The following is a 27,502-nucleotide window of genomic DNA, read 5'->3' as shown; positions in this document are numbered from 1 at the left end:
TTGTGTCTTTGCTCATATTCTTATTTAGTACAGAATAACGGAATACACAAAACCATTAGCACCTTCTGAGTAAACACTGGAAATGTCCTTGGTGTGTAACATCAAAATACAACATGAGCAGCTGACAACACAAGGGAGGTCAAATTACAAGTGAGAGCTGTGATGTGAACACCAGGTAGAGAGAGGCCCTAAATACAAATAGGTACAGTGATCATCCATCCATCCATTATCTGTTACTGCTCATCCTATGTGGGTCGCGGGGAGGCTGGAGCCTACCCCAGCTATCATCAAGTGAAAGGTCGGGGCGGGAACCTGCAACCTTTCAGCTGTGAGGCAGCAGCACTAACCACTCGACCAGCATACTGCCCAGTGCTGGCATCAAGGAACTTTAATGTGCGTAGAAACAGGCTCCTGAGAACAAACCAAAACAGCATTACCAGGCAGAGGTCGGGGCACATGCAGGGGTCAGAAACCAGAGGGCAGACTTTACACTACCACATTTCTAAGTTGCATCTGCCAAATTTGTAAATGTCACCGTGAGCTCTGGAGATACACGTAAACGTCTACACAGTAAAAAGTGTTTTGGTAACCGGAGGTCACAGAGGCCCCAACGTGTACAACTCTCAAATCCCAACATCGCATTGTGGGAAGTTGTGCAATAAGTGGGTTAATTTATTGAGATGATGAAATCAGGAGGGTGGAATGAAACGGTAAGGAAAAGGAAACAACACTGAGGGGGAAGAAACAGAAAGATATGCAGAGCGTTTAGGGGAGTGGCTAAAAGACAAGGTTTGAAAATACAAACACACCTTACTTGTTTTGTTCTCCTCCTCTTGATTTAACACTTCAATGTAATGATCTGTGTACACTTAATTCATTTGACTTTCTGCTTCTGCTTTTATTCTTCTTCAGTAAATTGTTCTCTCATATGACCATCAAGCGTTAGGACATACATTTGAATAATACCTTCTCAACCCGTTATCCTTACCCTAACCTTCATAACGTGAACACACTGCGTCCTTGTCGACACGTACATCCACTGTAGAAGTATCTGCTGGTCCTTTCCGCTTATCCTTTGAGTTCAGGGTCACCACAGCGGATAATTTGCATGTTGATTTGGCACAGTTTTTACACCGGATGCCCTGGTACCTCACTTGTAAGTAGCTTTGGATAAAAGCGTCTACTAAATGACTAAATGTAAATGTAAATGTATATGTTTACGTAGTTGCAGCAAAATTAAAAAGTCAAATTTTGGCTTAAGGCCCCTAATATGGTTTATTCAAGTACATGGACACAACTAATGTTCAGGCCCAGCCAGCAGAAATGCATGAGTCCTGCACGGGTCCAGTTTTTGCTAATCTGTGCCCCTAAAGCTTGGTACCAGACCCAGCGCATTTCATACTCCTGGAAATTTAATTAGCTCATTCGCTTGCACTTCAACAAATCCACCAACAGTGGTAAAGACTGATCTCCTACGGTGTGTTGAGTGCTGGTAACCTCTGACCCCAGAAGGAAGAAGAGACAACACCACAGAACATGGGTCATAATGTTTATGTCTTATTGCTTGATTTGTTTTTGTGTTTTTTTGTGCATAAGTAAATTAGCAATTGTTTCCAATATTAATAGCTTTATTTATTCATATATAAAGCACTTATCAAACAACGTACAAAGTGCTGTTCAGTAAAAAGGGGAAAAATTAAAAAATAAATAAGTAAAATCAGGGTAAATATAAAATCAAAAAATCAAAATACATCAAGTGACATAGAAAACAAGGTAAAAGCTATTTAAGTTAGTAATTGCTTCTAATATTGGAGCACGATTCGTATGTATGAGCCAACCAGGGTTTCCTCAATATTGTGTATTGTAATGTTAGTTAGATTAAGAAGCGTCTGTATGCGCGTGCGAATGGCGTCATTAATGACGTCATAGGGCTATCGTTAAAGTTTAGCCTTTTAAGTTTGTTTAACCAGTTGTCGTAGAAACAATTAGAAAGTTTGTAACAAGTGAAGTAGTTGCTGACAGAAAAAAACGGACTACGAGGTGCTGAGCGGCGCAACACGGTGGAGGTGAAAGGTTCAGTGTGAAGCTGTGGAGGCGCACGGATTCTCACCGGGTTCGCTGGAATTGATTTGTGAACGTGATGGTGAAATGACTATTCGTAAACTGTGGAATTACACCGTGATCGGCTAATTTGTGAAAACGTGGAATTCAAGAAACGTTCAATGTTTCGTCATACAACCATCTCTGGAGTGGATAATTGTTGGACCATCGGATCCGTATCCACACGGGTAAGATCGCCTCTACACATATTCCGCCTTAAAAAGTTTTTACATTTCAGACATTTCAGTTTCTTCTCATGAATCTGATGATGATTTTGTGTGTGCACTTATTTTGTATAGTGAGTAAGATACATTTCTGCACACATTTAGAAACAGGACATGGTTAACTAACACTGTAGTATCTGTAGCTTCAGATTTACATATCTGTTATTATAATTTTTATTGTCTTATTGGAATTGCTTGTGTTTAATGTGTGGGTTTGGAATGAAATAGGACTATTTATTGCAGCATTTATGTTTAATATTCAATATCTGTTTCATGCAGTCAAAAGCTGTTCATCTTTCACGGTTTTTTGTAGGATATCGGTTAAATCAATCAATCAATCAATCAATTGTTCTAGTACAGTTGTTCCTGAGATGTATGTGTTTCACTAGCAATAATTTATTTTCTGATGTAAGATAAAATATGAACAACTAAATAAAAAAACACACTAGATAGAAAAAACGTCATCATATGAGACACATATACTGAAAAACGGTTTTCTTTGTTTGAACCCCCCTGTGGGAATATGGGATCATCATAGAATCACCCATTGTTTGCTGAATGCCACGATTGCCCCATTACTTTCAGGGCTTTTTAAGCTCTCATGCCAACTGTTAAGGGGCTTCAATTCAACACACACACCGTGCACACACACAAACCATCTCTCTCTCTCATATGACCATCAATGTGAGAACATTCATTCACTTAATACATTCTCAACCCGTTATCCTAACCCTGACCTGCATAACGTGATGTTATTATTACTAATTTATTTTATTAGGATAAAACATAGCCTAAAAAGTGTAAGCTAGCCAGAAATCGCAAAGAATGTTTTTTTACTCAACGGGCAGAGGATGTGGAAAGAAGGCGTTAATAACAATATTAGCTCTGAAATCCCAAACCCAACTATTACCCTAATCCTAACCTAAACCCAAGATCATCTGCCTTCTCTCCCTCGTGCAGCGCTGCAGACTTGTTGGCTGTTGTCTTTGCTGTGTGTTCTACTTGTTGGGCCAGAGGAAGGTGACCGTCTTTGTCAGCACTTGACCTTTGACATTGGTTATGTATGTCAAGGCCCTTTTTCAAGCCTTACAGTTCCTCTAACACTTCAAGTCTAATCCTAACACACCAAGTCTTATCATCTGCTGGGTGGGGGGCTTACATCGGCTTGGTCTGGGCTGACAGGTGGTGATTGATGCTGATTCAACATGTGGAATTGGCCAAAAAGCCACCACCCATAATTTGACTACTAACATCGGTGCAGGACACACTGCAGAGACTTAGACCTAGTCTTGGTATGTAGTGGCCCTCAACCCTCAGACAGCTTTTTGTGTGAGGCATGAGGACCACTCCCCCCCCCCACTTTGTCAAAATGTCCTCACTTCAATGCCGTAACTTTCAAACGCACACACACACACAGTGCCATGATTTCCTGGTGGTAGGATTTCAGATTTGTGTGTGTGTGTGTGTTGTTGAGGAGCTTGGTTGTGTGGTTTATCCTCATAGCCCCTGCTGTCATTTTAATCTCCTCTTTGTGTGTGTGCGCGAGTGTGTCTGTGTGTGTATGTACAAGTTTGCAATACTCTAAGTGCTTCAGTGCCCACATACTGAATATAAGCACGCATGCGCCCAACACACACACAAACAAACATACGTTACTGTGTCAGTGTGTCACATGAGATTATTAAAACCTCATGTCAGAGACAGATTATGTACCAAGCCTTCTTAGTGATTTAGTGACAATAAAAAACAATATTACCAAGCCTCTTTATTATCTATTGCAACTCAGTCATCAAGCCTCGGATTGTGTTTGTATGTGCAGGCGAATAAATTGAATCACCATTTAGTTTACTGTTTGTGTGTCTCGTGAGAGAGAGAGAGAGCGCGTGAGGTTGGGGTCCTAGTTTGAGAAGCAATTGAATGCGCGTGGAGCTTGATCGGCACCTTTGTCGTCCAATCAGTGCTGTTTTTTTTTTTGCGACAATTTTGTTGTTGGACCCTGGCATCAGAGTTGTGTAGTACTGATAAGTATGTTGGCCTCTGTGGTTGTCTTGGCCAACAACATTCTGGATACAGCCCATGAAAAGATCTTCTAACAGTTCTGGGATTAACGTCAACATTCACTTTGTTTTCTTCTTCACTTCCGTACTGGCGGAGCGGCCTGCAGACAGATGCTAGCTGTTTTAAAGAAGCTACAAAACCCAAGCAGCGTCCACCCTTATTTAAGGCTAAGCTAGCTGCCGCTTGTAAAATAACGTTAGACGTATCGGCGGCTAGTAGTTATGCTAGCGATCCGGCATTTATCTGTAAATTCGCTGGACGGTGGGATAGCTAGCTGCTGCAGCAGAGCAGGAGCCGCACCGCTTGCTTACCCCACTGAATGACTCGTAACGTCATGGGAAATCTGCTGTAACGAACTGTTCTTGTTGAATATAACTCTACGAGGAAATAACAAGAGCAAGGCGGAAAGACCCCGTTCAACGCTGGAACCTGAGCCATTGTAAAACCCCTTACAGGTGAGGCGAACTGTTAGCCTGCTGCTAACCAATGGAGACCAGAGTAGTATAAGGCTCGTCAACGATGGGGGGAATAGGCTCAAACAGTCTCTTACACAATCTATCACCTAACGTTACACCATGAATATATTTTTGCTTTGCTGTAATGCTTATGTTTAACACACTCTGTAAATACGACTAGCGTTAGCTTATTAAAACTAGAATTTCCATGGGCGTCCTACAACGACAAGCGAGTCGTCATTTCCAACATACTTTCGCTTTATCGTGAAGAACTCGTTGTAGATAACTAGCTTGACGTGTGTGTGTCAACAGTAGTTTAACCGTAATAATGTTCTTCATCCTTCATCTGTAACGTTATTATCGTACTCGCTAGCTATGTGTCCCCACCCCGGCTTCTATATTGCTCACAGTCCAGCGTGGGCTGAACATGGCTCATTTGTACGTTATGGCAAATTCTGTGTCCCCAAAATTGGCGAAGGACTTCTGTTTTGTAATTGATTATTAATCCGAGTTAACTGCATGATTTTAATCGTCGATCTCGCAAGGATCAAGAAAAAGGGTTGGACGATGTGTGTGAACGTGTAGATTTGCACATCACAAGCGCCACATTAAATGGTGGTATTTCAGCGTAGTTGGCTTTGACGTTGTGTGCCTGTCAAATGCACGTTTTGATCGGTGTGGTCGTAGCTTCATCGTGTCCGCTGAGCTGTCAAACCAAGCGCTGCTGGACCATTTGACTGAATCAGCTGAGGGTTTCCTGTCACCCGGCTCGGTTGTATCTGTCAAGCATTGTCTTGACTGCGTTTGAGAGCTTAATAAACTGTAATAATCAAACAATTTCAACTTAAAATTTATTATAGGAAATCCATATATACCTATATAAAATGTCAACCCAGACTTGGAGACTTATGGCGTCTGTGGGTAAAAGCCATCGTGTTGTCGGTTTGGTGCACTGACACTCATTGCTGCTGCCGCGACTGCAGCGGGCCATACACACCCAGCATTTATTTACAGGGCTATACTTGCTGGCAAGGCTGTGGGCTCTTCTAGCTGTAAGGGGGGTACATTGTGTCTGGGGATTATCCTGAATTTTACAGGAGGTTGTTAGAAATCATGCCTGATGGAGAAAGGAAGCCATGTTTTAAAACAAGGGGAGGACAGATGAGATAATATGGGTGAATGAGGAAATGCTTATTTTGGAGCTTTACTTAAAATACTTCATTGGACTGCATCCAATGTGCTCTGATAGTTTGAAAAATCAAGAATTGAGTTTTTATGGTTTACTTTTTGTGAACTACTTTAACTAGAGTGGGCGCCTACCGACCATAGGGTCGGAGGTTCGTGCCCTGCTCCTCCCAACCAAATGTTAAAGAGTCTCTGGGAAAGACACTGTCCCAAACCTGGTAGAAATTGGGGAGGGTTGCATCAGGAAGGGCATCCAGTGTAAAAAAAAAAAAAAAGCCAAATCAACGTGAGGACAAGCCAAAAGGACCAGAAAGAAGAAAAAAGAACATTGGATGTCGTATTTGGATTCATGCCAATCATACCAAGTCATATTACAGGGTTACAGACCTACTGTTAGGCCGTATAGACATACTCTGCATTATGGTAGCGCTTCTCTTTCATTTCAATATGATTTCTAGGATAGGATTCTGCAACAGACACCTGAACCATGGGGGAGTTAAGTGACCTGACTGAACGTTTGTTGATGTGTAGTTGTGCTTTTTGTAATGTGAATCCTTTTATTTTAAGATTATTATGACCAGAGATAAAGCAGTTGCAGCCAGGATTATTTGTGTAAATGTCTTAAGTAACACTGTGCTGTGTAAAATGCAAACCTGTCTCTTAAACTGTACTTACTGCACTGTGGTTTGTTGTTTTGGCTCGCTGTGCGTATACACACCGGGAAATGTCTTATCTGATCTGACATGTAGGCTGACAGATAGAGGTGTGTGTTGCCTGTTGCAACACACCTCTTTTCATGCAGACTGAGAAAGCAGAGCACCACACTTGTTAACCACACTTGTTCAGGCTTGTGTCATGAAAGTCTGGATGAGCTTAATGTGACTGTTTTTTTTTCTACCAAATCTAATTAGATTATATATAATGTATATTATAACAATAATCTGGGACAACTACTATTGCTATAAATGTGTTATTTCATGATGCACATTTCTTGGATTGAACTAAATATTGTTAAAGAGCAGATTACAACATGCCTGTACTGGAGTCATGGCACTGTACTAAGGTGTAACATGAAGGGTATGGGGGTCCTGCAGTCATAGGATTTTTCATTTATTTTCCTTGACTGTAGAGTTTATGCAAGCTGTAATACAAATACATGTATAGAGAGAGCACAGAGTTAATGCTGATGTATGTGACAGCTACAACATAAACTGCAGAAAGACTGCACCATCCATCATGCCTGTCCTGGACAGGTGCACTCACCCTAACTATTGATTGAAGGTTAAACTCCTCAGTCTATAAAGTGAACAACTGTGTACAGAGACTTTATCACTGCCTTCTTTGTCTCTGCAAACATTGCTCTCCTCTTGAGGTGTGAGCACTGTAAAGTATCTGAGAGAAGGGACAGAAAAAGCAGGGTGTAGCTTTACTGAACCTTGGTGGTCCTTCACAGCAGAAGTATGTCAATATTGTATCTAAATGTGCCATATATTGTTACGTACAACTCCAATAATTGAGCATTGCCCTTCTGTAACATTGCCCAGTTCATGATAGAGTTTTGATGGGGAAAAAATAAATGCATCTTTACTATTACCAAGTGTTGTCTTTGCCTTAATGACCTCACTTGCATAGTTCACTGTGGGGCATCAAAAGTCTAAAGGGGGGATTCATGCTTGTTGGCTATCTGTGAGAGGTAGTGCAAAATCCCACATGCACTGCAGTTAAAGAAAGCCTTCACTGATCCTGAACTGGCTTCTTAAGGTTCTAGTTTAGGTAGCACATATACATAAATGCCATTAAACATCCCATTGACAGTCCTATATCAAAATATCTCTCTACTTCTAGCTGAAAAAATGCCTCCAGATGACATCACTTTCAGAAACCTTCAGTTCAGATTTTGTAAGGGTGTTGCTCCCACTTTGGAGTTTGTAATCATGCTCAACCTGCTTTTCCAGAGCTCCTCCAGATGACATAATCTAAACTCCTAGTTATTCAGCTAGAATTGGAGAAATATTTTAATATAGGGAAGTCAGAGGGAAGGTTAAAAGCATAATTGTACATTCACATCCTAAACAAAAGCCATAGAGAACATGTTGAAATTTGGTGAAGTCACCGTTTAAGTACTTGAAGGCAACATGTTTCAGTAAATAGTTTTGCTAGTCTGTGTTGTGCTAGTATCGCCTTTTTTTAGTTATTAGAAAGATTGAACAGTTTACCAATTCTCTTTCTCTGCCTCCCTCTAACACATACAGATGGTTAGATCACCGCAACATAAGGGCAAGTAGGACTCAGCATGTAGTGTTTACATGCTGAAAGTTTTCTGATGCAAGCATTTTCCGTTCCTTAATCCCAAATCCATGTTGAACATGACATCCAACATGTTTAGTGATCTCCCATCTACAAGCGTGGAGTCCCTGTCATCAGCAGGATACCCTCCTTCAAGTATTTTCCTTTGTGTGGTGATCTCACAACAACCCAGGGTAGTTGCATTAACAGGCAAATGCATGCTAACGTAACACCAGTGGTTAGGTATAAGGCATGTCGCGAGACACAGATCAGTTTATTTGGAAAATTATTGTAAATGAAGTCTTGAAGACCAACTTCACTTTGATCTTGGGTATTAACAGAAAAGAGCACTACCACTAATAAATGGACATCAAATTGCTACCCTTAGTGACTAAGACAAGGAACTATTCTAGCAAGTCAAAGTTCTTTATAGGGTGGGTCACGATTCCTGAAATTTTGTAGAAATAAATTAGTGTTGCTATTTTACTATTCTGTTTGAAATTAAGCTGATTTTCGTTTTTTTCCTCTTTTTCTCACATTGTATTTACAATCATTCTGATATTTCACCCAAATGTCATTTTACAGTACTTTGGCTTAAGGCACTGAGGATAAAACCCTTGGTGGCTGGGTGGGGCCACACCTGGTGGGGTGGGATTTGAACCTGGTACCTCTAACACTGAGCCGACAATGTCCCCCTGGAGCCCAGCTGTGTAGGGAGGGATATTTAATACATGCTCAACTTTATGTACAGATATGCTCTGACTCGGAGTTTAATTATAGCCAGGTGAGAGAAGCAGTGAAGCAGAAAGTCTTTTCCGATCCCGATGTTGGGAAATTAGAAATTAAAAAGAGAAAAAGCTGATCACCATGATTTCCTGATGTATGACATGAGGTATGTTTAACGAAATCTGGAAAGTTAATTATTGGGAGGTTGTTGGTTCAGGTTGAAACTTAAGCAAGAAAGTAATTTGGCTACACAACGTGGATGAATTAGAAACTTTAAAAAAAGGAAAAGGTTATCATTGCAGTTTCACAACTTTCACAAATCACCACTGTTGTGGCAGGTATGATGACTGTCCAGTTGGAGCAGAGCATGTAAATAACGTCCTCAGCACAACACACATGCAAAACGGCAGCTTCACCAGAGGCCAGCTACAACCAATAAGCCGATAAGTCACAATAACTCGTGTTAAAGGCCCTTATTAAGTAAGTAAATCACAAGCATTTTGATGTCAGCGAAAACCAAAGAGGAAACGTTAACTTAAAAAGAGGAAAAGTTGATTGTTGTAGTTTGCTGATTATTATAATTTTTAAAACTCACATTGTGAGTTTATTAGTGTAAGATTCTTTTACAATAAAGAAAAGTGTTTGGGGTATTCTTGGTTTTATCCATTTATTATCCAGTCCCACTAATGGACTTTTATGCTGGTTATTTACGAGGTCATCAGTTTGTCTTTTATAGTGTTTATTTGCCTTTTTGCTTATCATTAATGATTTAAATGAGGTATCTGTGTCTTCCCAAAACATTTTCCTCATTAAAATTACAGAGATACATTATATTAAAGCTCAAAACCAAGTATTCGTTGGAGTACTTTATACACTATATCCCAAAACCCTACTATTTTATGTCACTTCCAGAAAGATCATATCAGTCACACAGTCCCCAGCATTGCTAGTGTGTCTGTAGCCGTTTACTTTTGATTTGCTCATCTTGTGAGGACAGTTCACTCTGCTTACAGTAAGTTGTTGTTGCCTCTTCCTCAGCATGTTCAAGTCAGTTTTCAGTTTAACTTTATTTATGTAGAACCAATTCACAACAAATTAATCTCAAGGCACTTTACATAATAAAGTCAGCATTTTTGTGTGTTTTCCCTGTTTTGGCCTGACACTTTGGCTGTAAAACAAAATTACTGTGATCTAATTGGATGATTGTGCAGCTAAGTTGATCCAGATCCAAAACATTTGTCAATCAGAAAACCATCGCTGTAAAATTAATTTTTATTGAATTAATTTTATTGCCCATCACTAGTGTATATACTTTTTTTGACTGATGTTTGAATAATGGTATTATTCCTCTCTGAGATTATGATTGCATTGGGGTCTGCATTTGACCAGTCACTGTCAGCCCCCTACACTCCGGCTCAACAATTTTGAATCTTTGTAAGATTACAACCCTGGATAAGAGACTTCACTTTATATTTTCAAGTCCTGAACAGAAAATATCTTTAGTGTCTTGTCAATTTGGTCCGAATTGAGGTTGATTTTCTGACTTCCTCAAAAGTCCCTGTAGTGGAAACACCTTAAACATGTAGAGAGGAGTTTTCTAGTAAAGTGGTGGTTTTCCCTGAAATTATTGTCAAGCACTGGTGGTTGTTGAAGTTTAAAATTTACCGTTCAAATTGTATTGTATGAATGTAAATATGCAATATGAAGTGTACCATGGATAAATCAGTAGTTGTGTAAAAATGGCAGCAGTAGCTCAAAACTAAAATCTAGTTTTGAACCATGCAAATATACTGCTGGAAAACAATACAGTCACACACCAGCCCATTTGTTATCCTGGTTTTTTTTTTTTTGTATACTGTTTGTTTTGATACTCTTTAATTACTCCTTCCTTCCTCTCATTACTATTGTAGGTGCAGCAGCCTGGCCAACCAACACTTACTTCTGTGACCCTGGACAACCTGTTGATATTCAATCCTGCCATCTGTCTGTTTCATCCTAATCTACAAAGTGAGGAGGCCATTGATCAATGCTGGATGGGGACAAGTGGTACCATTTTTTGGGGGGTTGGAAGAATTCATCGTACCAAAAACACCTCCGCATAAAATATGGCCCAAGGTGTCTCCATTTTCCACCCATAAGTTCTTCACCTTTTGACTGTTGGTTTTTAGCTGTTGCACCAGACGGGATCTAAGGGATTGTTGTAAGAGGGTGTTCTCTCCACTGGGGAAGGAAGCAAGGCCCAAGAAGGTTGTGCAGAAGAGGGCAAATAGGAAACAGCCTGTGGCTGGGAGGCCAGTGCTTATATAACTTAACAGGAATGGCTGTCTATTAATACAGTGGAACAAGAAGCGGAGTAGTTCTATGTTGCCATTGTTGGCTGAAATAACCTTATCAGTTTTCTCGCTCACACACACACAGTGCTGCAGATCAACTCTAAATTTAGCTCTTACCCAACAATTGAATTTACATGGATACTAATGGATGTTCTACTGGATATTCCCCCAGATGTGTCAGAAAAAACTACACCTTCACTTCCTGCTTTCTATTTTACAATCACATCCCTGGTGCAACTGGAAGGTGAGGTGGTTTGAGTAAGCCACCGGCAGGGTTTAGGGATGCCCCGACACAGGAAAACCAGGCTACTCCACTGGCCCGCTTACAGACTGTTGTTTCTAATACGAGTCTTGGACTGAAGGCTGATTGTCTTCAGTGACATCACAGTGTTGACATTTTTTTTTTATTTTTAATTAGCAGACTTTTGCCTCACACAGCTGCAGCTCCCAAACTACTGATCTGCTGTTGCTGAAAACATTCAATTAGAGTAAATTCTGTTTTGTTTGTGCAAACTTCACTACAGAGAAGCTTATTCCCACTTTAGGAAACTCTGAGTAAGGAACCAGAAAGGCCAAATCAGAAACTCGACCTTTGTTTCTTCCAGCATCATTTCATTTCTTGCTTTCGCTTTGTTCGCTTTTAAATCTTCAACTACCAAAACAGGCTTACCTCTGCCAACTCTTGTACCTCACCAAAGTCCCTTTTTTTTAGACCAGTCAAATCAATCTGGGCCAGGTTCATCTTCATCAGTATTTGATTGGACTTGCACAGGGGCAAATCACTAAAGAACCAAATCATAGTGTTTAAAAAAAACAAGTCCTTTTTTAAAGACCTACCAGCTATGTTTTCTTTAACTGCACTGATTTTCACTAAGCCTTTATTCACTTTGCCATAAAAGAAGTGGATTTACAATTTTTAGGCTGATTTTGATTTTCTGTCCCTGAAGAATGTTCAGTTTCTGATACACAATCACTGTTGTGTATTTGCTTTCAACCTGGCAAGAAAGAGCTGTTCAAACCCCTTTTTCTCTTTCATATCTGTGGTTTTTATGTTTGACCTGCCTTCTACCCGACAGGGCTTTTACAGGGACACTTGTAAGCTTCTTTAAATCCCTCACACCATAGATCTGGATTGACCTAAGAGCCTAAGAAAACAATTGTTCCCTCCCTTTCCCATCTTTCTGTGGAAATGTTTTCCTCTTGACATGTAAAAAACTATCCAGGATCTCATCTTTGTGAGAGCTTTTTTTTTTCTTGTTGGGCATTTGTCATCTTTACTCCCAAACTACAAACTCCCTCAATATGCCAAAAGAAACATTCAACTTTGAATGATTAAGCCCTTGGGATAACAGTTGTTGAGCAGACACCTCGAACCAAACCATACCGCACACAGGAAGTGATGCCAGGTGGCAGCAGCAAAAGTGGAGGGCGGGGTCCATCCTCATCACCCCTCCCCCACACGGTTGTCCCAGCCAGCAGACCCCTGCGACCCTCCCGCTATGTTCCTGTGTCTGCAGCTACTTTCTTCCTCGTTGGCTCCACCACACTGTTCTTTTGTTTCACGTAAGTGGCAACCGTGCATCAGTCACACACACACACACATTCTATGTGATGCATTGGTTATTCAGATCTGGAGCTGCTTTTAGGGCTTTACATTTCCTAATTTGACTTCTATCAACAAGGCCTCTGGTTACTGTGTGTCATTGAAAGGTGTTGCCTATAGAGAATTATCACCAACTCCCTTAACTCTTCTGAGTATTTAAATCTGTTTCATCTTATTGTTTTGGTCTGTTGCCTCAACTCAACTCTTTTAGTTTGGTTGGTCTTGCTGTTCTACTCAGTGTTCCAGTTAATTAAAGATGGGGACAAACCTAAAGACTGTCAAAGAGAGTTCACACAAAGGCTATTTGCATCGCCTATCACAGATTTCTAGTCTCTGACATTCTGGAAAGAGCACACACCTGACGACTGTGTAAACTGTGGGCAACACATTTAATGGCTGGTTGGGAACACATGGAAGTCCTGGAAATAGACACGCCCACCAGATCCTGTGACAGCAGAGAATTCTGTCTTTTTGTGCCAAAAAAAATAAGGCAGTAACTGAGAACTTTGACTTTTTATGCAAAAATTGTTAGGTTAAAGGAACAAAAGGAGCAAAAAAAAAAAAAAAAAAAAAAAGCAGCAAAATCATGGATGTAAAGGCAGGACAACACAGACTATAGAGCCTGTGGTGGGAAATAAAGGTCAAACAAACATTTACATTTGTGGCTGTAAACGTAAAAAACATAAAAAAGTTCTACAAAAACAGTCTGGATAGTAATTGTCTTTTGGATTGATTGATAAAGTCAGCTTAAATACAAAATATTTAGAGACCATACAACTTTATTTTTAGGAAAAGTTTGGAGTTCTTATGCCTCTTGAATACTTTACTGTATATATCTTCTACTCCAGTACCTTGTTGGTGTACAAATACAGTACCACTTGTACAATGGGTTATAGTAACGACTATGATTTGTACATGCACAGGAGGGGGACCTATCAGTGTAAGCTGGGTGCCACCTACAGACTATTTACTGTAGTTACATGCCATGCAGTGCCAGAAAAGATGAGTATATGTCATAACTACCATCACACCACATGGAGACCAACAGTTTGAATGCCATGCATCTGTATTTGTTTTCATTGTCAGCAGCCAACACACTCATATTCTTTTTTTCCACCTATAGTTGGGTATTAAAATACTGCGCTTGACTTTTACATGAAACAATTGAAATTTCCTCTCACAGTTTTTGTTTTTGTGGACAAGAAATTGTCAGCCCCAAAAGTGGACTAAGATATATTTTTCTGAGACTGAACCAGTTTATTTTTGACTCCCACTCCTAAACTATGTGCTGATTTAAAAGGGTCTCTGTGTAGCCCTTAACGGCATGTCCCCAGAGTTTGCTCTTTAACTTGAAGGTTAAACATGAGAGGTACAAGCTGGGGTAAGGTTAGACCACACAGCTTCTGGTCTGCTGCTCATCCAGAGAGGCTTTGATTAGCCACTGCAAAATGTTGCTTTGGCTAACTGGTTGCTGTGTTGTTTCTAGCCATATCTTTTTGCCGGTCTTTCATGAGCACCATATACATGTTGTGGAGGGCACTGTAATTCCAGATGAACATATCCAAGAACAAATTAAATATGAGCTCTGTTGGAAGAACACACTGAGCTCAATGATGTTGTACAGCTGGATAAAGTCAGGTTATTTTGGGGGACTGAGTAGCAGCTTTAAATTACCACAATAGTTGCCAAAAGTATAAAACATTTAATTGAGATTGTGCATGACTCCCTGCATTTACATACCTGTCATCTATGTCTTCATTGTCATTTTCGTTGCCTTGATTTTAAAATTAACCTAGTGTAAACGTGCTGCTATGGCTTCGGTTTATGCTGTGGCAGTACAGAAGTTTATAAGTAAGAAATTCCTGAGTAATAAATATGTGAACAATGACAAAACCATTGTATGTACTATGTGTACCCGTTGGTAAAAGCAGGTATAGCCCCATCCTAACTCCTACGGTACCTGCAAATACCCAAATAAAGATTATTTGTCTGGCTACAATGTAGTCAACCAGGATCATTCAAGATACATTTGAAGATGTTCCAGGAGTTAGCAGAACAGAAGAGCAATATCTATGTAGAGCTGCTTTATTCTGTACACATGACATGGAATTGTGATACAGGAGTTTGAGAATTCATGCTGACCCTATCAAAAAGCAGCCTCAACGCGTTGTTGACTACACCGAGGTTGTTTCTAGTTGTTTTGACCAAATAAAAAGTCAATGGTGTTAAAAACTATAATCTCTAATCTTGGTGACACCTCATTTCACTTGGGGTTTGTGTATGTATTTGTCTGAGAGTGTGAGAAAGGAAGAAATAATGTAGAGTGGTAGTGTGGGAAGCAGCATCTGTGGGAGAAACTGCATGTATACAGTGTAAATGTCAGAAAGTTAGATTGACAGGTGCCTGTGTGTGCATGCACGTGTGCCCCTGCCAGTCTGTGTATTTGTGCATATGTGAGAAAATCTAATCAGTGTATGTGTGTGTTGTCAGTGTGGGGAGCAGACGGCTCTGTGCTTTAGATTAGTGAGGAGAAAATAGGCCAACATCTGTCACCCTGACAAAAGCCCATCATCCAGGCTCTCACAGTTTCTTTCTCCCTTAGCCTGTTATTGTTTATATCCCTGCAGCTGCTCTGACAGGTTCTTATTTTCTCACCAGTCATTTAATACAACAATACACATAAAAGCTGAAAAAAACCTAACCCATCTGAAAAAAATGCGCTACGACACAAAAAGAAAGATGTCCTTGGAGACCAGGACACAGTAGTATGGTTAGTAGTAATCTTTTTTGACATGTTGGGTTGGTATTTTATTTAAACTTTTGCTTTGAGTTTTTATTTGACATGAAATGGGTCAAAACCCACAACTTTCACATTAACCATCAAAAACCTACTTGGGCAAACCAAACAATTTGACCTTTTAGGAAACACCTGCATGTTGCCCTAAATTAGAACAGCTCAGTGTCTGTAAGTAGGACGAAACTGCTACATATTCATTAGTATCCATTAAATATGACCAACTGTGACAGGTCCTCAGATTTTATTAAGACACATGTTGTGTAGATGCATAGATATACTGTGTATTCACAGCGCTGAACATTTTTCACATTATGTTGTTACAGCCTTATTCCAAAATGGATTAAATTCATTATTTTCCTCAAATTTCTACAAACAATACCCCATAATAATAACATGAAAGAATGTATGTAAGAAGTATGAAGTAAGAAGTATGTTTGAACTCTTTGCAAATGGATTAAAATATATGTACATAAGTATTCACAGCCTTTGCTTAATACTTTTTGTTGAAGCAGCATTTACAGTCTTTGGAGTCTTTCTGAGTATGATGCTACGAGCTTAGGACACCTATTTTTGGGCAGTTTCTCTCATTCTTCTTTGCAGTATCTCTCAAGCTCCATCAGGTTGAATGGGGAGGTTTTCATCCAGGATGTCTCTGTACATTGCTGCATTCATCTTCCCTCGACCCTGACTAGTCTCTGAGTTCCTGCCACCTCCAGGCTTCACTGTAGGGACGGTATTGGCCAAGTGGTGAGCGGTGCCTGGTTTCCTCCAGACATGACACTTCAGGCCAAAGAGTTCAATCTTTGATTCATCAAACCAGAGAATTTTGTTTCTCATGGTCTGAAAGTCCTTCAGGTGGGCTGTCATGTTCATTTTACTGAGGAGTGATTTCCGTCTGGCCACTAATCATATAGGCCTGATGGGTGTAGTGCTGCAGAGACGGTTGTTCTTCTGGAAGGTTCTCTCTGCACAGAGAAATGCTGGAGCTCTTTCAGAGTCCCCATTGGGTTCTTGGTCACCTTCCTGACTAAGGCCCTTCTCTTAAGATCACTCAGCTTAGCCAGCCAGCCCACTCTGGGAAGAGTCCTGGTGCTTCCAGACCTCTTCCATTTACTGATGATGGAGGTAACTGTGCTCATTGGGACTTTCAGTACTGCAGAAGTTTGTGCCTGGATACAATTCTGTCCCGGAGGTTTACAGACAATTCCTTGGACTTCATGGCTTGGTTTGTGGTCTGACATGTACTGTTAACTGTGGGACCTTATATAGACAGGTGTATGCTTTTTCAAATCATGTCCAATCAGCTGAATTTCCCACAGGTGGACTCCAGTCAAGTTGTAGAAACATCTCAAGGAGGATCAGTGGAGACAGGAAGCACCACAGCTCAATTTTGAGTGTCATGGCAAAGGCCATGAATGAGATGTACCTATATATGTTGTTAGTATTTTAAGTATTTTATTTTTAATACATTTTTAAGGATTTTAAACAAACTTCTTTCACGTTGTCTTTATGGGGTATTGTTTGTTGAAATCTGAGGAAAATAATGAATTTGATCCATTTTGGAATAAGGCTGTAATATGACAAAATGTGGAAAAAGTTAAGTGCTGTGAATACTTTCTGGATGCACTTTATAAAAAGGCACATAGAACAGTTGTTGGGTAACAACAGCCAATTCTAATTTGCGTCAGCTTCCAAATTGAGAAAAACATCTGGAGTAGTAAAACAAAACTGAAAGAGTCCCCCAAAGCTTGGTACCGGACCCCACCAATTCCAAACTTGTCTAAAAATGATATCCACATCCAATTTAACCCTTTTATTTTTACCCCCGGCATAAGCAAACTTTAGTTAAAAATATAAATCATACCAGTAAACTGCATTTTTAGCTACGGAATGATAAACATAATCAAAATTGCACTAGTTAATGGAAAACTGAGTTTTGTTTTCAGTTATATTCACATTCTCATATTTATGTCACCAACTACCCACCTGCATTGAGTCAATGTTTGGACTAACTGGTTAGATTTTGGTGGCCAATGGTTAAGTTCACTGAGCTCATGACTACATTATTGTTGAAGCTGCATCTGAGAAGGATGTGAAGGAAATTTATTCCATCTTGCACTAATGACCACTTGGACTCTTGCATGAGCTTTTTAGGAAATGAGTTTAGATAGCGTGCATGTAAACTGCAGTTGTACTGGTTCACAAAGACTTTACTACTACAATGCAGTAATTCTAGTTTATTTATTTATTTATTAATATTTTGTATAGCTATTTAAGTCTGGTATGTATAGTCATGCAATAGTTACAACCTTTTTATTTAAATTCCCAACCACCTTTAAAGCACTGTAAAATCCAGTCTTGTGAATCTGCAATCAAATCAAACCAACTTCCTCTTTTTCCATATATGGAGAACTGGATGCCACAGTTGAGATCTGAGTGTAAATTAATATGCCAAAAGATATCCTGTTGTTTTATTTGCCGAGAAAATTGTTACATGCCTCTTTTCAGCCCCACTCTCCTTACAATTCAAATATGTGATTCCTCTTTTCTTCCACTTTTATTTCAGGTGTCCATGGCTTTCAGAGCATTTCTCTGTAGCAGTGCCCATTTACAATGGAGTTATCTTCCTTTTTGTTTTGGCCAACTTCTGTATGGCCACTTTCATGGACCCTGGGATCTTCCCCAGAGGTGAGTGTATGGATGGCTCTGTGTATCTGTGCATCATACAAGCCTCTGCAGGGATACCACAGGTTCTGTGTTCATCATAGGACACACACTGCCCAAAAATGATTTTCTTTACAGAATCACTGGAAAGGATGGCTATTTTCAAAATGTACCACAATGCTATTGTAATAACCTAAAATATCATAGTTCCCTTTTTATGGTCTCAGATGATTAAATACTCTGCTTGTGTCAAACAGGCCAGATTGTTGCTGAGTCAGTAGAGAAAAGAACATGAGTTTAACACTTCAAATTTGATTTGGTTTAATTTTTAAAAATTTGTAAACCTTTTATTGCATCCCAATGGACTGCTACCTACAACAATGGCTAATTGATTGATCATTTAATTGACTTGTATTTAATAGCGTGCAGATCTGAGGAGTCATTTAAGGATTATTACTGAGAGCAGTGGGGTACAGGCACTTCAACAGGTCACATTAATCACTTACCTTGTGCTGCACTGTGTGTATCTAATGAAAAAAAAGTCAAAGTCTGCTGTTCTCACTGTACAGCGGAAGAGGATGAGGACAAGGAGGATGATTTCCGTGCTCCCCTCTACAAGACTGTGGAGATTAGAGGGATCCAGGTCAGGATGAAGTGGTGTTCAACGTGCCGCTTCTACAGGCCACCTCGGTGTTCCCACTGCTCCGTCTGTGACAACTGTGTAGAGGTGTGCTCACACTCAATCGTTGATTATATATATTAACGTGCTTTATTATTATCCTTATTCTTATCTTTATTTTTATCTATTATTATCTGAATCAAGTCCTCTAGACAGTTTCAAACCAAACTGAACGTTGTCATCTTCATTGAGGAGGATTTATTGTGGGACTGTTGGATTAAATTTACTTATTTTTAGCTGTAGGTGTGAAGTGAATGAAAATTAATTCATTTCTGCAACATTGTACTAACTACAACATAAACTAAATATCTCCCTTACCTTAAATATATATATGTAAAATAAATTGTAGTACTGATATTAATTGCTGGATGAAGTTTAAAAAGACGAAAAATTTAGAAATTACTAAATGTCATTGAACCTCTGTCTCTTCTCTCTGTCTCTAGAGTGCTCCTGGCAGTGGGAGGGGTGGATAAGGGAGTGTGGGCTTGTTCAGTCATAATGTCAACCAAAACTTGCTGCGCTTTAAGATTTGTAGTAAACTGGGATGAATAATTACTGTCCAGTAGCCTACATAAAGTCAGCTTTCAGTTAAGAATGAATGCTAAATACAAGCAGTTAGAAAAAAAGTATAAACTAGCTAATAAATAGTAGAAATAGAATTATGGAGTGTGTACAATTGTATGTGCAAAGTAAGTTAATTAAAACGCAATCGAATAAAATGCAAATTAAATGGAATCACATGATAATAGTAAATTAGTAGCAGAAAAACGACAGTAACAGGTGTGGATGTAAATGAGTCCAAGGGCTTCTAGCTAACAGGTGAGAGGAAGATGAAGGTCTGGAGGTCCTGCATTTCATACTCCTGTACCTTCTGTCTGAATGTAGAAGTGTGAAACAGTCCTTGTTGGGAGTGGTCCTTAAGAATGGAGGTTACTTTCATGTGGCCTCTATGGTGGTAAATGTTTGCAGAGAGGGCAATGATGTTTTCTCCTTTTTCATACCCACTATCATCTCCTTCGTCTTGTCTGTGTTGAGGGTGAGGTTGTTGTCTTCACACCATGCCATCAGACTGGCCCCCTCGCTCCTGTAGGCTGCTTTATCCCCGCCAGTGATCCGTCCTGTCACTCTTGTGTCATTGGCAAATGTCAGGATGATGCAGTCCTTGTGGAGGCTACACAGTCATGTGTGAACAGTGTGTAGAGGAATGGGCTGAGGATACACCCCTATGGGATTCCAGTGTTTGTTATGGTGATTGTCCTGACATCCTGACAGACTGTGGCCTTCCAGTGAGGAAGTCTAGGAGCTAGTCACAGAATGTGGAGTCTAGTCCAAGTGTGCATCCATAACAATCTATGTACTAAATGTATAGATTCCACTGACAGCCAACATACTCAGTGCCCCCCTCTGTTACGTTGAACCCTGTTTATTCTACCAACATGCAGAGAACATCCACGTTGACAAAAAGGTTTCATTTGTCCCTTCATCACTTAAAGCCATGGAAACAAACAAACAGGGAATCTGAGCTGCTGTTTGACATTTTAAGTTGCTTCCTGTTATCTAGTCACTTTACAGTCTGTAATGAAAATATGGAAGCAAGTGCTAAGAACTGTGTTCATGGTAGACAGTGTAAATACATTACTTCATATTAGTTTACTTACTAACATTTCTTCTAATAATGTAGGACTTCGACCACCACTGTCCGTGGGTGAACAACTGCATTGGCAGGAGAAACTACCGCTACTTCTTCCTCTTCCTGCTGTCTTTGACGGCGCACATCATGGCCGTGTTTGGCTTTGGCCTGCTCTTCATTCTCTACCATCGGCAGAATATCGACCGCCTGCATGCCATTGTCACGTATCCTTCAAGGACTTTTCCCATTTTTTTGATAGTAATACAATAACTGAAGTTCCTCTTTGGCTTCAAATCATCATAATGCCTTTGTTATGGTTGTATCAGATTTCCTGAATGTGGTGTGGGAGGCTTGTTCTGACACATTTAAAGGTGAGTAATAGACAGGGCTACCATGCATCCTGGAAAACATGGATTTAAATTTTTTTTTTTTTTACATACCAGTTTTCCAGTCATGAAACAATTGAAAACATTACGTTGTACTGGAAAAAAGTGTTTCCGTTTCCTGAGCGCAAATTTAGATATTTGGTTGCCTTGTATATCACTTGTAAGTTGGTTTGGATAAAAGCCTCTGGCAGACTAAATTAAAATGTCATCTAGTCTATATTTGACAAATTTTGGTGTCATGGTTTTTTATCTTTATCTAGATCTGGTCTGATGTAGTCTGGATGGGCGGTAAGAAAAAAAAAAAGCAGTGAATGGCCATTGTTTCATAAAGGTCTAACCTCATACTTAAAGGATACTGTATGCGGTTGGTGTCTTTGTGCCACATACCACAGGACACCTTCAGAGGTCTTGTGGAATTAGGGATTCTATGGGTCAGAGATGTTGTGGTAGCACAAGTTACCCCTACACAATAGTAGGCAGGTGCTTGTAATATTTTGGCTGATCGGGTTGTTTTAAAATAAACCAATTTTAATCTTTTTTTAATCTAATAGGTCTAATATTTTTATATGAATAGAACTTTACTTTTTGGTTTAAGGTATTGCTAACGGTACTAATGAGACCAGATGTATTAGTCCAGTTTTGGGTAGCACATTGTCCTTGATGGTTGAAGTTCTGTTTGAGAGAGATTTCTGTGGTAAAGAGAGGGAACTTTGGGGGAGATACGACAACTAATGTTTGTAGTGAAGTGATTAGAAAGGAGAACACAGTCAGCTGTCCAAAAGATAAATAAATAAACGGTTTGTTTTGTCATTTCAAACCTTTTTGCCTTCATTAGATGGTTAATAGTCTTGTTCTAAGAATGTGGAATGTCACCTCTTTGTCAGGGAAGGAGTCGGAGCTGGTGTGTGTAATTAGGTTTACCTCTACAGATAGCACTGGCTCTGCACAGTCAGCACTTATATAGCCCTTTTCTATCTTACTGGTACCCAAAGCACCTTACAATGCTTATCATTCATCCATTTGCACTCACAATTCCGTACACACTCGCATGCAAAAAAATACTTTTGTGTGAGGAGTTTGTAGAGGCCACGGAGAAGAAGCTTTAGGTTGGCCTTAAACCATCTAATACCTCAGAAATGGAAAGCAGGGCTTGCCACAAATGCCCAGTGCAGACCAGAGGATCTGGTGGTACTGTATATAGTGTATGGCTTCAGGTTAGAACGGAAGACTGAGCTGCAGCTTTTAGAGTCAGCAGGGATTCCATGATTATCCAGAGAAGTGTTAATATCACACTCCGATGGCAAAATGCCATGTAATCCATTAAAACATGTGTACATGTGTCTTTTGACGTTGGGCTCTTGAGATATTCCTTAACCCTGATGCTCTCAGGCTGGCTGTAATGTGTGTTGCAGGCCTGTTCTTCATCCCTGTTGCTGGCCTCACTGGTTTCCACATTGTGCTTGTGGCCAGAGGCAGGACTACCAACGAACAGGTGGGTATCCCAGTGTTTAGTAAGTGTCAGTCAGAAGAATTAATAAAATTAAATTAAATATAATATATAACCAACATTTAAATGTTCCAGTTGTAAGTCATTTTTCATATTTGTGATGTATTTTATGTTTTGCTTGGTCCTTTACTAATTTTAGGACTTTTTTTTGAAGTAGATCTCCCTGTTGTGTCCTTTCTTTTTAATGCAGGTAACAGGGAAGTTTAGAGGGGGCGTAAACCCTTTCACCAATGGATGCTGGAAGAATGTCTCTCACGTCCTCTGCAGCTCACAAGCACCCAGGTCAGCTGTTAATAAGCATTCATAGTCTTATAAAGACATATCTGCCCCCCGGCTTCCTCAGTATAAACTGCTTAAAAGAAAACAAAACATAAAACATCTAAGGAACAATAGAGGAACAGAGTGGAGTTTAGTTATATAGTTTATTATAATTCACATAGTGTATGCTGGAATCCAGAGTTTGAGCTTCACCTAATACAACAATTCTCATTCAAGCCACGTTGCCTCTAAAGCAAATTATAGGTTTTAGTAGAGTAGTGGCCTCTTTGTAGCTCTGCCTTGCACACGATCAGTGTTTAGTTTTTCTGATGAATGACTATAGAAGATTGATATTATCCACTACAGAAGAGGCCTTGTGGTTCCGTTTGACCTCCTGTATTATTATCCACCTTGCTGCTTGTGGAATCTTTGTTGGTCAATCAACTCCTGAGGAGGGTGAGGGGTTGTTTAATGTTTTGCATGACCTTCCTGATAGTCAACTGGTGAAGTGCAAACCCGAGAAGTTCTTTATTTTATTCCAACCTTGTGAGCATCAACAACAAAAATAGTTTAGGGTCTCAGAAATCTCATTTGTTTAAGCCATGACACACTACTCATTTGTATAACAGGGTGGAACCCTGTTTATCTATTTTAGAGCTTCCGTGAGATCGCAGTTTAGGTCATATTTATGCAGTAATAGAGACAATTCTACAAGGTTAAGAAACTTTCAACCATTGCTTCATGTGGGATCACAACTAGTAGAAAGCTAATTGCAATATAATATGCATCATACAGTGTTATGTGGAAACCTAAAATCTAGTGCATGTACACTAGCAATGGTAGAAGATATTTTGCTTTATGTGAATGAAACTTTTAGGCAGAGGCTACAAGTGAGCTTTTGGATTATTGTTAATGGAGGTCATGGAGGTAGTGGAGTAGGGGTTTTCAGTGGAAAGGCCACATCAGTCAGCTGCTAAGTTGGAACCAGTAACAGCAGTACTTTGCTGTTGATGTTACTTACAATCATGTAAGAAATGTTAGTACCCTATTTCTTTTTCATCAACATAATATTTAACCAGAAATATACTATATTTTAGTGGTTCTTTCATTGGAAATTATTAGTATTGAAACCACACGTTAACCCTAAAATGTACAACTGTTCTTTCTTCATCACAAGTAATACACATGATCAAAGAGCGTGTATTAAAGAAATGCATCTTTTCTTTTTGCTATTTCAAATAAGGGGATACTAACGTTTGCATGGCTTTATGTCATTGTGCTATCTGTAGGTATCTGGGCAGGAAGAAACGTGTGCAGAGTGTGTGTGTGCAGCCTCCTTTTTTGCGGCCACAGCTGACAGAGGCCCAGTTGGCTGCAAAGATTCTGGACAATGGCATTCAGGGTGATCTACACAGGGTAAGACCAAGAACCTCATAGTGCCAAACACACTGGCTACTGTCCTGTTTCACTTACACATTAAAAAAAAAGTAAAGAGTAAACAAGTGTTATGTAAGGGTGCTGTGCTTTTTCGTTCAAATCTGCACGTACTGAGTTTGCATATATGCAGGTCCAGCAAAAGATTTAAGGGCTGCTAAAAATGTAATTGGCAGAAATCCTGTAAGGTCAGAACACAACCACATCTATCAGCACAGTCAGTGTGTAACAATGATATCAGCAGACAAACACAAGGCAGAGTCTATTTATTTATTGCACCATGATGTCTCCACATTATGTCCAATAGTGAGGCCCAACAGGCTCTTTCTTAAATGACTGAACTGGGTAGATCTTTTCTGAATAAGTGGAAGTTAGTACGCAGTGATTTGTGGTATTTTTTAGCAAGTGCTGTTCTGGCCAAAAATCAAAGTATGTAGAACTACTTGTAAAGGCAGTTTGAAGGCTCTGATTTATAGCTTACAAATAAAAGGAATAGTAGAATATTAATACAGAGGTTAGTGGAATAGCCAAAAACGGTACTTCTCAACATCAGCCAACTCCCAGTCTAATAATATAATGCCTGTGACCATGAAAGCATGAGAAAGTTTCAGTGCTGCTTGTTATTTACTCTCTGTCCCTGGAGTACCACTGAATGAAGACTTTTTTTCAAGGATCTGGTGACTGTGAAGAAGTCTCTATATTTTTTATGCTTCTCCACTTTTCATTGCCACTTAAAAAGTAATGGAAAATGTAGTTTTACTGTGTTTGTTTTTTTCCAGTCAACTTTGTATCTCATATTCTTACCTGCTTGACTTCTGATTTCTAGTCCAAATCTAGTTTGGAGATGATGGAGAGCCAGTCATGTGATGCTGAGCCTCCTCCCCCTCCTAAACCAGAGCTCCGCTACCCTGGAATCACCAGAGGAAACACGGAGGGTAAAGCTTTTCTTACTTGTTGCTTTTTCACTTTAACTATTTACTCGCCATTTGCACATGAACACTGTGAACATGAACAACCTTCAGATTTTACAGTGATATTATCAATGTTGCTTTCCTGTAGAGTGCAGTCTACTGAACAAAGCCCCACCCACCCCCACCATGTACAAATACAGGCCCACCTACAGCCCTGGCAAGAACCACACAGCGCTCACACATGCTTATGCCAACCAGGTAATGCACACAAACACACAGGGGGGCAGTCAGGTGAAATGTAACAACATTAACTCTTGGTCAGTCTTTACAGTACAGTACACACACTGTGTGTGTGTGTGTGTGTGTGTGTGTGTGTGTGTGTGTGTGTGTGTGTGTGTGTGTGTGTGTTTGTATAGAGCTGAGTACAGACTTAATTTTTTGTTTTTGTCCCTCCCTCTGCTTCTTTTATCTCTTTGATTTCAATCTAATGTATCTCAAATTTTGCCTTTGCTTTCCCTTTTGATTTCCTGTTTGGTTTCTCAGTGGCTTTCTGTTGATCAGTATCAGTAAGTGATTGTTCTCAAAGCATTTCCCCTCTTTTATCTCCAGTTTCAAGTTTGTTTCCTGTCATTTCTGTTTGTTCTGGACATGGGTTAAATATTGTTTGGAGAGATTATGTTGTGGCCAGAAACAAGAGTAATAATCTGATACAGAGAACACTTTTGGTCTAATGTCAAAGAACTGTACCTTGAATGCATCCGGATATGTACAGAAATGTTGGTTCTATTCAGTATTTGTACCCATGTCTGGTCCATATCCTCCCAATTGTCGATGAGCACCCTTTATAAATAGGGTTTTTACATGTGTTGTTCCCACTTAAATTTCCTCATTAGTTTCTATTTGTCTCCTTTCCTATTAGGAATTTGTTGTTGTGATCCCTGTAGATTTGCCCTAGTTTGTCAAAAGTAATTGTTTCCTTGTAGCTTAGATAAAACATTAAAAGCTCAGTTTTTACTATAATTTAGCAGTTTGTATCCATTAAACATGAAATTATACATTAAGAATCAGTAACTTATGCTCATTTAACTTCCTTTAAAACAAAAGATATGAACAAGCAGCAAAATGAACAAATGTCTCTTTATATGTTAAACTTTAATATGTTAATTTTAATTATGTGTGTGGATGACAATAGTACTAAGCAAATAGCCATGTAAAAAAACACAACACACTGTTGTATGTTGTTGTAATGTTGCACTAACTGGTAAAAATTAGTGTAGTTGTCAGCAGGACGTTTCAGCTGTGACTAATGATAGAATCTCTGCTTAACATGTAGCTGGTATGTATGTAGTCAAAGGTGGATTGTAAGCCTTTAGTTTGCTGGTTTGTTTCTTACATCAGGGTCAAATGTAAATCAAATCATTAAGGAGGTTTTAGTTTTACGTCTTTCTTTTGGTACGTTTACGCTGGCAGTCTGCAGTAACTTAAGATATTATTAAGGGCTGTAGTTATTGAATCCATAAACCTGAATATTATTAGTGTTTTGGTATGCAGACGATTTTTTGTGAAAAAAGATGCTTCACTCTCTAGATTGTTCAAAGCTGTAGAATCTCATCTGAACTCTGATAAAGTGCAGAGAGGGTCCAATTAGGTCATTTCTGAAGTCACATTCTCCCGATCAAGAAGGACTTTCAGTATTTTTGAATAGCTTGAGAAAAATCTTTCCTAAAAATATGCACCAATGCTACTTAATGTGGAGAGGTGCTGTTGATGCCTACTTTAACCCAGACTCACAGCACTTGTAGAACAAATGTCTCTGGAGTCCTGATGTTCTCCGGATGTTACCCAGAATATCCAAGTGAGATGGCCCAGATATTATGCAGACTTTATATTTTGTTTTGCCGTGAATTATTGGGAGAATTGAAGTGAACAAATGGACGTGTTGACGACTTTTTTATCAGGTGACTGCCACGGCATCTTTTTCTCTTTTAAATTCCTTTGTACTTTGTAGACACTCAGCTTCGAAATGCTGCAAGAAAAACACTGTTTCCTGCAGCATACGTTTTCTGTCATATTGTGCCTCCTGCATGCTCTGGCACCAGCCCATATGAAATCAAATTCATGTTTGAGTTTCTCCTGTGTGAGACACTGTGTAAAACAACAACTCCGAGCAATGTCCAGACCTGACTCTTAAGTGAAAGAGGCTTGAGCTGCTTAATTAGCAGGTTTTGGTGGACTCTGATTTACTGTACTGCATTACGTGAGAAAC

The 27,502-nt window shown here is 39.6% G+C and overlaps 1 protein-coding gene across 2 annotated transcripts in view; it reads left to right on the top strand.

Moving 5' to 3' along the window:
* The first annotated feature begins 2,043 nt into the window (after positions 1 to 2,043).
* The window catches only part of zdhhc5a (zinc finger DHHC-type palmitoyltransferase 5a), a 37,094-nt gene continuing 11,635 nt past the window's right edge, over positions 2,044 to 27,502 (top strand). Inside the window, exons 1-10 of one of the 2 annotated variants that reach the window (XM_067498789.1) lie at positions 2,044 to 2,288; positions 10,945 to 12,930; positions 18,334 to 18,455; positions 19,001 to 19,158; positions 20,792 to 20,964; positions 22,516 to 22,618; positions 22,824 to 22,915; positions 24,181 to 24,307; positions 25,152 to 25,260; positions 25,385 to 25,494. In XM_067498789.1, coding sequence (XP_067354890.1) covers positions 12,767 to 12,930; positions 18,334 to 18,455; positions 19,001 to 19,158; positions 20,792 to 20,964; positions 22,516 to 22,618; positions 22,824 to 22,915; positions 24,181 to 24,307; positions 25,152 to 25,260; positions 25,385 to 25,494 — 1,158 coding nt within the window. In that variant the 5' untranslated portion in view covers positions 2,044 to 2,288; positions 10,945 to 12,766. Of the gene's footprint in view, positions 2,289 to 4,222; positions 4,838 to 10,944; positions 12,931 to 18,333; positions 18,456 to 19,000; positions 19,159 to 20,791; positions 20,965 to 22,515; positions 22,619 to 22,823; positions 22,916 to 24,180; positions 24,308 to 25,151; positions 25,261 to 25,384; positions 25,495 to 27,502 lie in introns of those variants that run through there. The other variant, XM_067498788.1, reaches the window with a different exon arrangement.

This window comes from Channa argus, chromosome 3, assembly GCF_033026475.1.
Source record: "Channa argus isolate prfri chromosome 3, Channa argus male v1.0, whole genome shotgun sequence".
NCBI lineage: Eukaryota > Metazoa > Chordata > Actinopteri > Anabantiformes > Channidae > Channa > Channa argus.
The sequence above is the reverse complement of the archived record's forward strand: the minus strand, read 5'-3'. Positions and strand labels throughout refer to the sequence as shown.